Raw genomic sequence first — 11,261 nt, 5'->3', positions numbered from 1 at the left:
AATCAATATGTGTAATTTCTTTTTCTATCCTATTTGTGAGAACACAAACTAATGGCATTTATTCATGAGAACCTTGATCAACAAAGAAGACCAGACTAAGCAAGAAGATTTTAGGACTCTGAGAAGTAAAGATTGTATTTATAATGTTATTTATATTTGAGTGAGACATTCCATTCAATGTCTTTCATTTCTGCTTATGTAATACTGTCAAGATATGGATCAAAGAAATACACAAAAGAGACACTGATAAACAAAATGTCACTAGAAAAGATGGCACAGATTGGTCAGTCATCTTAGTGACTCATATACTAGGTCCTAGAGGAATAGAAAGTTGCTAAATAGAAAAATCTATTTTGAAACCAAATTGTTCATAACATTTGTCAGTCCACAGAAACAATACAATAGAAGTTGAATGGGCAGAGAACTCAACATATTTAACCTCGAAACTGCACCAGAAAAAAAAAAAAAAAGTATAGCTGGGCACGGTGGCTCATGCCTGTAATCCCAGCACTTTGTGAGGCCGAGGCAGGTAGATCACGAGGTCAAGAGATCAAGACCATCCTGGCCAACACAGTGAAACCCCGTCTCTACTAACAATACAAAAATTAGCTGGGCATGGTGGTGCATGCCTGTAGTCCCAGCTACTTGGGAGGCTGAGGCAAGAGAATCACTTGAACCTGGGAGGCGGAGGTTGCAGTGGGCTGAGATTGTGCCACTGCACTCCAGCCTGGCAACAGAACGAGACTCCTTCTCGGGGGGCGGGGGAGTATGATGAAAAGAAAACATGTGAAGAGCTGGAAAATTAGGACCTAATCAGAGAATAATGTTTACAGTATATGAGAAAGGAAAAAAAGTCGATATTTGTGGTCACCTTGAAAGGAATTTATGAGTGTAGTACCTGATTCCAATTCAACAAAAGATGGAGAGTTTTAAAAAACTATTAAAATATAGCCTTTCTTTTTTGTTTTGTTTTTTTAAAAAAAGACTTAAATGCTAGACACTGGTATGACCTAGAGAAGAGCAACTGATTAAGAAAAATCTGTAATGATTAAAATGAAGTCACTGCTCAATATAAATACCAAGGGAAGATGAAGTAAAAAGAAAAGAACTGAAAGGGAACAAATCACAGACTACAACTATTGTATTTTGAAAATTGTATTAGGTATCACTACATAAAGTAAATAAAAACTCTTAAGTTAGAGTGCAAAATGAAAGCGCCTTATTGTTTTAAAGGTGCAAAAGCAAAATATCGCAAACATTTTCAATATAAAACTGATTTATGGCCGGGCGCGGTGGCTCAAGCCTGTAATCCCAGCACTTTGGGAGGCCGAGACGGGCGGATCACGAGGTCAGGAGATCGAGACCATCCTGGCTAACACAGTGAAACCCCGTCTCTACTAAAAAATACAAAAAACTAGCCGGGCGAGGTGGCGGGCGCCTGTAGTCCCAGCTACTCGGGAGGCTGAGGCAGGAGAATGGCGTGAACCTGGCAGGTGGAGCTTGCAGTGAGCTGAGATCCGGCCATAGTACTCCAGCCCAGGTGACAGAGCGAGACTCCGTCTCCAAAAAAAAAAAAAAAAAAAGAAAACTGATTTATAAATCCATTTATAGAAGATCAAAAAACCAATGTTTAATACCAACTTTAACTATAAGTAACTAAGAAGGAAAAAACTGTGCTCCATCCTTCTGTTTCTGTTTCAACGTCTATGTCTTCTGCTCCTTGCCTTTTGGAGAAAATATTGCGTTGTAAGGCTGACGTCTTTTTGGGCGAGGACAAGGATCAAGATCTTCCTTAATATAACCTTAAAAACAAATCATAAACTTAGAAGACTGTATGTGCAACATGTATTTCTTTCAGCTTATATCTAGTAAACATTTCTTATGTTGTAAGTTTATATAATTCTTCTGATTATTAGCTTTGTGATGCTGATGATTGATCTCACTATTTAGCATCAGTTTCCTCATTTATAATAATGATAGCAGTAAACATTTACCAAATGGTTGCACACATCATCTCATATAACTCACATTCCTTTGAAGTAGTTTCTACTATACCTGTTTCACAGATGAGGTAATAGAGACCCAAGGAAGTTAAATTACTTTTCAAGTTCACAAAGCTAGCAAGTAGAGGAGCTGGGACCTGGCCCAGGCTCTTTCTTATTCCAGAACCAGAATTCTTAAACACTTTCCTATTCTGCCTCCTATAGGTAGTTGCAAAGGGGGACAAAGTGCTAAACATGAACTCTATTATAAATTTCAGGTACTTATCAAAAACACTTTTTACAGTAGCTATTTCAATAGATGACAATCCCTCTATACCCTTCAGACTATCAGATCTCCTAAGGTGTCTCTAAGTATGTAATTTTCAGGGGAAGTAGTTGCTCTGCCATACGCATAGGGGTGCAATCACAGGTTCTATCCAGACTGATACTATCTGGTGACCAGGCAGTGAGATATCACATCAAAGGTGACTCAATCTAGCTTAATAATGGGGAAAGCAGAAATACAGTGAAAACTGTCAGAGTTTGCATCTTTTGGAAAAACTATCCTACCGTTAAACATCTGGAGCTTCTCTAAAAGTGAAGAAGGTCTCTCTCTCTCCTTGTGCAGTTAAATCATCAGAACTCTTCATTGAGAACAGTTGCTTTTCAAAATTAAATTAAATTAGTTGTTTTTCTGAAACAGGGTCTTGCTCTGTTGCCCAGGCTGGAGTGTAGTGGTGCAATCACGGCTCACTGCAGCCTCTACCTCCAGGGCTCAAGCAATCCTTCCATCTCAGCCTTCTGAGTTACTGCTGGGACCACAGGCATGTGCCATCATACCTGGCTAATTTTATTATTTATTTCGTCTAGACCCAGGGTCTCACGCTGCCACGGATGGTCTTGAACTCCTGGGCTCAATGGATCCTCTCATCTTGGCCTCCCAAAGTGCTAGGATTACAGGTGTGAGACACTGTGCCCAGCTGAGAATAGTTTCTATAAGATGGCAAGGCTGAAATGAAATTCTGGGTGGTATAATTTTATCATTTGACATTTATTTAATGCTATTTTTTCTTCTAGTGGGTAAAAATTTTAGATGTTTATCTATAACTGACACACACAGGCCTAAAGCCTGAGGGCTACTAATTAATTAAAAAGTCAAATCATAAATATTCTAAACACTACTATACTTTTCAATCACATACCAGAAGACACATCCCGTTTTCATAAAACTCAGTATTTTTTTTTAAGACAAGTGAGGTACAGTAGTGAGAACGAAGGGAAAGAGTAAAAGAAGGAGTTTGATCTGTAACTGAACGATCAACTGAGATAACTAATGGCCTCTGGAACAGCTAAAGTCATTTTGGCTGGGTGCAGTGGCTCATGGCTGTAATCCCAGCGTTTTGGGAGGTCAAGGCAGGACGACCACTTGAGGCCAGGAGTTCCAGACCAGCCTGGGCAACACAGTGAGACCCTGTCTCTAGCAAAAAACAAAACAAAAAAGTGCTGGGTGTGGTGGCACATGCCTGTAGTCCTAGCTACTTGGAAGGCTGAGATAGAAGGATAGTTTGAGCCCATAAGTCGGAGGCATCAGTGAGCCATGACTGTGCATGCCACTGCACTCCAGCCTGGGTGACAGAGTAAGGCCCTATATTAAAAAAAAAAAAAAAAATTTTGATGATAGAATGAAAGAGAAATTGTTTTTTGAAATTTGGTAAAGCAGAATAATATAAGCACAATCACATTAAAGTGATATAACCAATCTCTAATTCCAACTAAATTACTGAACAGTCCTTTTATCTTTAGGAATGTTTTTATGTCACAACACTAGCACCCAACCTGCAGAAAAGGTAAAGAGAACCATAGAAAAAAAGGTGCATGTTCACATTTGGGCATACACAGTATTTTATTTTATTATCTTATTTTATTTTATTTCTGAGACAGTGTCTTGCTCTGTCGCCCAGGCTGGAGTGCAATGGCACAATCTTGGCTCATTGCAACCTCTATCTCCTGGGTTCAAGCGATTCACTTGCCTCAGCCTCCCGAGTAGCTGGGACTACAGGCGTGTGCCACCATGCCTGGCTAATTTTTTGTATTTTAGTAGAGATGGGGCTTCACCATATTGGCCAGGCTGGTCTTTAACTCCTGACCTCAGGTGATCCACCCGCCTCGACCTGCCAAAGTGTTGGGATTATAGGCGTGAGCCACTGTGCCCAGCCAAGTATTTAAAAAAATTAATTATAAAAGGTTACAATCTATACTCTCACCTCTTTCCATACAAGTCTGAGTGGAAGGAAAACCAACTTCCCAAAAATTCTCTGGTGTGTTGGGTGGAATGTAGCGGAATCGGTGTCTTGAGCAGGAAGCCAACTTCTTTTCTCTTTCTTCTGCTGGCATATCTGCATAATACTAATAATAAAAACTGGTAAGTTTTTTCACTGAAGAATACTAAATGGAGTGTTATGCTTATTGATTATAAACTAGAAGCTAAAAAAGCCATTTACTAAGATATTCAGCATTCTAAGGAAACTTAATCCTCACTGATGACACTATTAGTAATTAATTCTTACAGACAGTATTGATGTTGGTCTGTGAAGTGCCTGCTTCACTGATGAGAAAAGGAGCTTGTATCACAATGTAAACCAATAAAGTGCTTCCTTCATCAATAAAGTCTTGCAAAGAAAAGAAAAGCCAGTTGAACTTGACAGTGTGCTTAGTGATACAGCGGATTTATACACTGGTAGAAAGTCTTTATCCTTATTAGGCCAGTAACAAAACTTCAGAGGTCTACATGTTTCTTAATTGTTATTTGAATATGATGTGTGTTTCAAAGTAATCTTCCTATCTCTATGGTTTTAAAAAATAATTTAGATCTGAATGTTGTAGGCTCCATGAGTTCTCCCTTTAAGGTTTCAGTTAGGATCAAAAGCATACTATTTTTTGGCAATTGTGAAAACAAAGAATTTGAACTTCATGCACACAAGGATAAAATTATATGTAAAAATTATACAGGTTTTTAAGGCCTAGACTTAATGAAAACGAAGCAGTAGTATAAGGTTTAATAGAACATAGATGGACAGAATCACTTTTTTTTTTGAGAGACAAAGTCTTAGTCTGTCACCCAGGCTGGGGTGCAGTGGCATGATCTTGGCTCGCTGCAACCTCCCACTCCTGTGTTCAAGTGATTCTCTTGCCTCAGTTTCCCAAGTAGCTGGGACTACAGGCATGTGCCACCACGCACAGCTAATTTTGTATTTTTAGCAGAGATGGGGTTTTACTATATGTTAGCCAGGCTGGTCTCGAGCTCCTGACCTCAAGTAATCCACCTGTCTCAGCCTCCCAAAGTGCTGGGATTACAGGCGTGAGCCACCCAGAATCACATATTTAATCCAGCCAATTCCTTCACTTTACACTTGAGAAATTGAAAATGAAAGTGGTAATTTGCTAAAGATATCACCTATTGAAAGTGACAGACTTAAAACTAGAATTTAAGTTTGAAGTAAAAGCTTTTAATACATTTCTATTTTACATAGATTAAAGGCTTTAAAGAAGTGTGAAACAACTTTATGCAGGTATCTTTTTCATCATTCTCACTGCCCTAAGTTTAAGCCTTTGTTACCTTAGTCTGGGCTTTGGGATGAAATGACCTTAGAAAATCAGGGATTACTGGAAAAAACACTGCCACTGAATGAAAACATACTTGAGAAACAGTAGTCGGTCAGTGCAGTTGTAAGATGGCAAGCAAATGGGTGAGTGGTAGAACAGGAAATCAGAGAGGAAGTGCAGTGCCAGAGTTTATTGTCTTGATAAGGACTTTAGATTCTTTTTCTTAGTGGGATGGGAGGACACTGAAGGATTTTGGGAATGACATGATTTAACTTTCATTCTAAAAAAAGGCCATTCATTGCTGAGCTGAAAGTACATTGTTAAGAGATAAGAATGAAAAGAGAATGAGGACAGAAGTACATGGGAACTCTATGTACTTTCTGTGTAACTTTGCTGTGAACCTGTAACTGCTCTAAAAAAATAAATATTTATTTATTTTTTTGAGATGGAGTTTTGCTCTTGTTGCCTAGGTTGGAGTGCAATGGAGCGATCTCAGCTCACTGCAACCTCTGCCTCCTGGGTTCAAGCGATTCTCCTGCCTCAGCTTCCCTAGTAGCTGGGATTACAGGCATGCACCACCACATCCAGCTAATATTTGTATTATTAGTAGAGACAGGGTTTTACAATGTTGGCCAGGCTGGTATTGAACTCCTGACCTCAGGTGATCCACCCGCCTCAGCCTCCCAAAGTGCTGGAATTAGAGGCGTGAGCCAGTGTGCCCAGTCAAAATAAAAGTTTTAGAGTAAAAAAAAAAATGACCAGGAGAGCACTCAGAAGCTATTACAATTATAAAATGTTGGCCGGGTGTAGTGGCTCACGCCTGTAATTCCAACACTTTGGGAGGCCGAGGTGGGCATTTCACAAGGTCAGGAGATCGAGACCATCCTGGCTAAGACAGTGAAACCCTGTCTCTATTGAAAATACAAAAAAATTAGTCAGGCGTGGTGGCAGGTGCCTGTAGTCCCAGCTACTTGGGAAGCTGAGGTGGGAGAATGGCGTGGACCAGGAGGCAGAGCTTGCAGTGAGCTGAGATGGTGCCACTGTGCTCCAGCCTGGGCAACAGAGCGAGACTCCATCTCAAAAAAAGAAAAAAAAAAATTAAAAATGTTGCCTTGGTCCAGGGCATTAGTGGTGGTGATAGTAAGTGGATGGATATGGGATATATATATATATATATATTTTTTGAGACAGAGTCTCACACTGTCGCCCAGGCTGGAGTGCAGTAGCCAGATCTCGGCTCACTGCAAGCTCTGCCTCCCGGGTTCACGTCATTCTCCTGCCTCAGCCTCCGGAGTAGCTGGGACTACAGGCGCCCGCTACCTCGCCCGGCTAGTTTTTTTTTTTTATTTTTTTATTTTTTAGTAGAGATGGGGTTTCACCGTGTTAGCCAGCATGGTCTCGATCTCCTGATCTTGTGATCTGCCCGTCTCGGCCTCCCAAACTGCTGGGATTACAGGCTTGAGCCACCGTGCCCAGCCTGATATGGGATATATTTTGAAGGAAGAATCAATGAATCGATGGAGTTTGTTGATACCTAAGTTATTGAGATGTGAAATAAAAAAGTAGTGAATAACTACAAGATCTCAAGACATACAGGAGACTCAGTGGTGAGGGTTGGAAATTGAGGGCAGATATTGTATGTTTGTTTTTGGACACGTGGAATTTGAGATCACTATCGCAGATCCACATGAGTATTGCACACTCAACTTGTAGAATAGGCAATGGGATACATTTAAGAACTGCAAGCTTGTAGTTAGTATTTAAGTACATAGGACTGGCACTTCCACTTCTGTTTATGATTGAGTAACAGAACAGATTCACCCTCCTACGTAAATTAACTAGAAAAACTAAAATGTACACAATAATGTTTTGCAGAGATTGGATAATAGAAAGCATGGGAAATGATTATTGAGAATGAATGCAGCTTAACAGTGTTTCTATCAAAATAGCTTTTTTCTAACTAGTAGGATTAGTTCTAGATCGTAGAATTATGGATATAACTAAAAATCAGATTTACTCAATGCGGACCATTTCTTTAAGAAATCATGATATACTGAATTTGTGTAATGAAAACTCACGAACTCACATTATAGGCTTTTGCTTGTATTGCCAAACTGCTTTTCAAAATAATGATCCCCATTGTTAGTACATAAGAGCATATTTTTACCCAATGCTTACCTGCATTACAATCTAGTCATACTTTCACATATAATTTTAATGTGCTTGGTTATCAAATTTTCTAGCCCATAGGTTAAAAAGGAAATTTAAAAGGGGAAGTAAATTGCTGAAGGCAGGCATCTGAGAGCTAATGGACAAGGGAAGAAATAAAAACAGCATGTTCCAGGTCAAAATAGAACCTGCCTGGGACTATTTAGTAAAAGGACAATCAGTACAGTTGGCCTTTCATATCCTTGGGTTCTATATTCATGGATTCAACCAGCCATGGATCAAAAATATTCAGGAAAAAACCCTGCATCTGTATTAAACATGTACAGACTATTTTTCTTGTCATTCTCTATGCAATATAACAACTATTTACATAGCATTTACATTGTAATAGGGATTGTAAGTAATTAGAGGTAATTTAAAGCATAATGAAAGAACGTGCATAGGTTATAGGCAAACACTATGTCATTTTATATCAGGGACTTGAGCATCTGTGATTTTAGTATCCACAGTAGGTCCTGAAGCCAGTTTTCCACAGATACAAAGGGGTATCTGTACCAGCTACTTCAACATCCAAGACAGCCAATGTATAAAAGGAAAAATGTAAGTGTTTAACTGTTTATTCATTGTATCTTGTTTAGGAAGAAACATGTTTGGTGCGGTGACTCACACCAGTAATCCCAGTACTTTAGGAGGCCGAGGTGGGTGGATCACCTGAGGCTGGGAGTTCGAGGCCAGCCTGGCCAACATGGACCCACCTCTACTAAAAACACAAAATTAGCCGGGCATGGTGGTGCATGCCTGTAATCCCAGCTACTCGGGAGGCGGAGGCAGAGGTGGAGGCGGAGGCAGAGGCAGAGGCAGGAGAATCGTTTGAAGCCGGGAAGTGGAGGTTGTGGTGAGCTGAGATCAAGCCACTGCACTCTAGCCTAGGCAACAAGAACAAAACTCTGTCTCAAAAAAAAAAAAAAAGAAAAAAAGAACTTGGCCGGCCACGGTGGCTCCCATCTGTAATCCCAGAATTTTGGGAGGCCAAGGTGGCTGGATCAGTTGAGGTTAGGAGTTCAAGACCAGCCTGGCCAAATAGTGTAACCCTGTATCTACTAAAAATACAAAATATCCATGCATGGTGGGATATTCCAGCTACCTGGGAAGCTGTAATCCCAGCTACCTGGGAAGCTGAGGCAGGAGAATTGCTTGAACCTGGGAGGTGGAGGTTGCAGTGAGCCAAGATCATGCCACTGTACTCCAGCCTGGGCAACAGGGCAAGACTCCGTCTCAAAAAAAAACCCAAAAAAACAAAAAAAACAAGAAAAGAACTTACATTGGTGGTACCAGTTATTTTAAAAAAATTAAGAGCATACCTAATTTCCTGAGAATGCTGGTGAAAATAATGCTTTTTTTTTTTTTGAGACGAAATTTCACTCTTGTTGCCCAGGCTGGAACACAATGGCATGATCTCAGCTCACTGCAACCTCCGCTTCCAATTCTCCTGCTTCAGCCTCCTAAGTAGTGGGATTACAGGCAACTGCCACCATGCCCAGCTAATTTTTGTAATTTAGTAGAGACGAGGTTTCACCAAGTTGACTAGGCTGGTCTTGAACTTCCGACCGCAGGTGATTCACCCACCTCGGGCTACTACCAAAGGTTTCCCTAAATAGTATATGTATAGGAGCATTTGCTATAACATAACACAAGGGGCAACAACTAATGCAAATACAGAAAAATGGCATGAATGTCTTAAGCTGGCCATAAGAACCAGGGCTTATGCCCCAGACTCATGTAATCTAAGAGAAACTGAGGGTTTTCATCTGTTTATCTCTCAGGTCACAGCCAGAATGCTTTTTTTTTTTTTTTTTTGGAGACAGTCTCGCTCTGTCACCCAGGCTGAAGTGCAGTGTTGCACTCTCTGCCTCCCAGGTTCAAGCAATTCTCATGCCTCAGCCTCCTGAGTAGCTGGAATTTCAGGTGTGCACCACCACACCCAGGTAATTTTTGTATTTTTTAGTAGTGGCGGGGTTTCGCCATGTTGGCCAGGCTGGTCTTGATCTTCTGGCCTCAAGTGATCTGCCCTCCTCGGCCTCCCAAAATGCTGAGATTAGAGGCATGAGCCACCGCACCCAACCCAGAATACTCCTTATTCCTTCTGTTATGCCTGGCTCAAGTAAGAGGTTTCTATAACAAATATGGTTTGTATATGTGATTTTAAAATCATGCATTTATTATCTATAAAGTCATACTCCAAAAAAATTAGTATCTACATTAGTACTTACAATTTCACATTCCTTACATGTGTGCCCAAGTAGTTTTCTTCTCTCCTCTTTTTTCCGAACCACCTCAATATGAGGAAAATTTTGCAAGCTAGTCTCTCTGGGGGAAAAATGAATTAAATTAACAAAGCTTAGAGTTCAGAGAAATAATCCCCAAAACATTCATTCATTTTATTTGAAATGCTTATTCAGTATGTTAGAAAAATATTGCTTCATCAAATACTTATTAAGTGCTTATCTTAAATACACCAAGTATTTTTATGGGTATTTTTTTCTAACTAAAAAAAATAAAACTATTTACTATCCAAAGTGATCTGGAAATTCAGTATAATCCCCATCAAAATACCAATAATGTTCTTCACAGAAATATTTATTTATTTAGAGACACAGTCTCACTCTGTTGACCAAGCTGGAGTTCAATGGCATGATCTTGGTTCACTGCAACCTCCACCTCCCAGGTTCAAGTGATTCTTGTGCCTCAGCCTTCTGAGTAGCGGGATTACAGGTTTGTGCCACCACGCCCAGCTAATTTTTTTCTTTTAGTATAGACAGGGTTTCACCATGTTGGCCAGGTTTCTCTTGAACTCCTAACCTCAGCTGATCTGCCCACCTCAGCCTCCCAAAGTGCTAGGATTACAGGCGTGAGCCACCATGCCCTGGCTTTCACAGAAGTATAAAAGACAATCCTAAAACTAGTATGAAACCACTAAAGACATAGCAATAGCAAAAGCAATCCTGAGCTAAAAGAATAAAGCTGGATGGGCATAGTGGCTCACTTGAGGTCAGGAGTTCGAGACCAGTCTGGCCAACATGACGAAGCTACGTCTTTATTAAAAACACAAAAATTAGCCGGGCATCGTGGCACAGGCCTGTAATTCCAGCTACTCAGGAGGCTGAGGCACAAGAACAGCTTGAACCCCAGAGGCAAAGGTTGCAGCAAGTGGAGACTGCGCCACTGCATTCTAGCCAAAAACAAAAAAAACCATAGCTTCCAAATTTTGGGGGAAGGTGATTTAAATAATAACAACTCTAGTCTTCCTACTTGACTAGCTCTGCAATTATTACACTCTTTCTCTACTATAATATCACTGTCTCAGTGAATCAGCTCTTTGTATGGTGGGAAAAAAAGAAAAAAACAACCATTGGGGCCGGGCTCGGTGGCTCACGCCTGTAATCCCAGCACTTTGGGAGGCTGAGGTGGGCGGATCACAAGGTCAGGAGATCAAGACCATCCTGGCTA

At 40.5% G+C, this 11,261-nt stretch overlaps 1 protein-coding gene across 1 annotated transcript in view; it reads right to left on the bottom strand.

The window, feature by feature from the left end:
• Window positions 1–1,579: 1,579 nt before the first annotated feature.
• The window catches only part of RBBP8 (retinoblastoma binding protein 8), a 106,433-nt gene continuing 96,751 nt past the window's right edge, over window positions 1,580–11,261 (bottom strand). Inside the window, exons 17-19 of the mRNA XM_011939246.1 lie at window positions 10,025–10,121; window positions 4,247–4,388; window positions 1,580–1,802 (exon numbers count right to left, since the gene is read on the bottom strand). Coding sequence (XP_011794636.1) covers window positions 1,705–1,802; window positions 4,247–4,388; window positions 10,025–10,121 — 337 coding nt within the window. The 3' untranslated portion in view covers window positions 1,580–1,704. The remainder of the gene's footprint in view (window positions 1,803–4,246; window positions 4,389–10,024; window positions 10,122–11,261) is intronic.

This window comes from Colobus angolensis, unplaced genomic scaffold (genome assembly GCF_000951035.1).
Source record: "Colobus angolensis palliatus isolate OR3802 unplaced genomic scaffold, Cang.pa_1.0 Scaffold18, whole genome shotgun sequence".
NCBI classification, from domain to species: domain Eukaryota; kingdom Metazoa; phylum Chordata; class Mammalia; order Primates; family Cercopithecidae; genus Colobus; species Colobus angolensis.
This window is presented reverse-complemented; position numbering and strand designations above follow the sequence as displayed.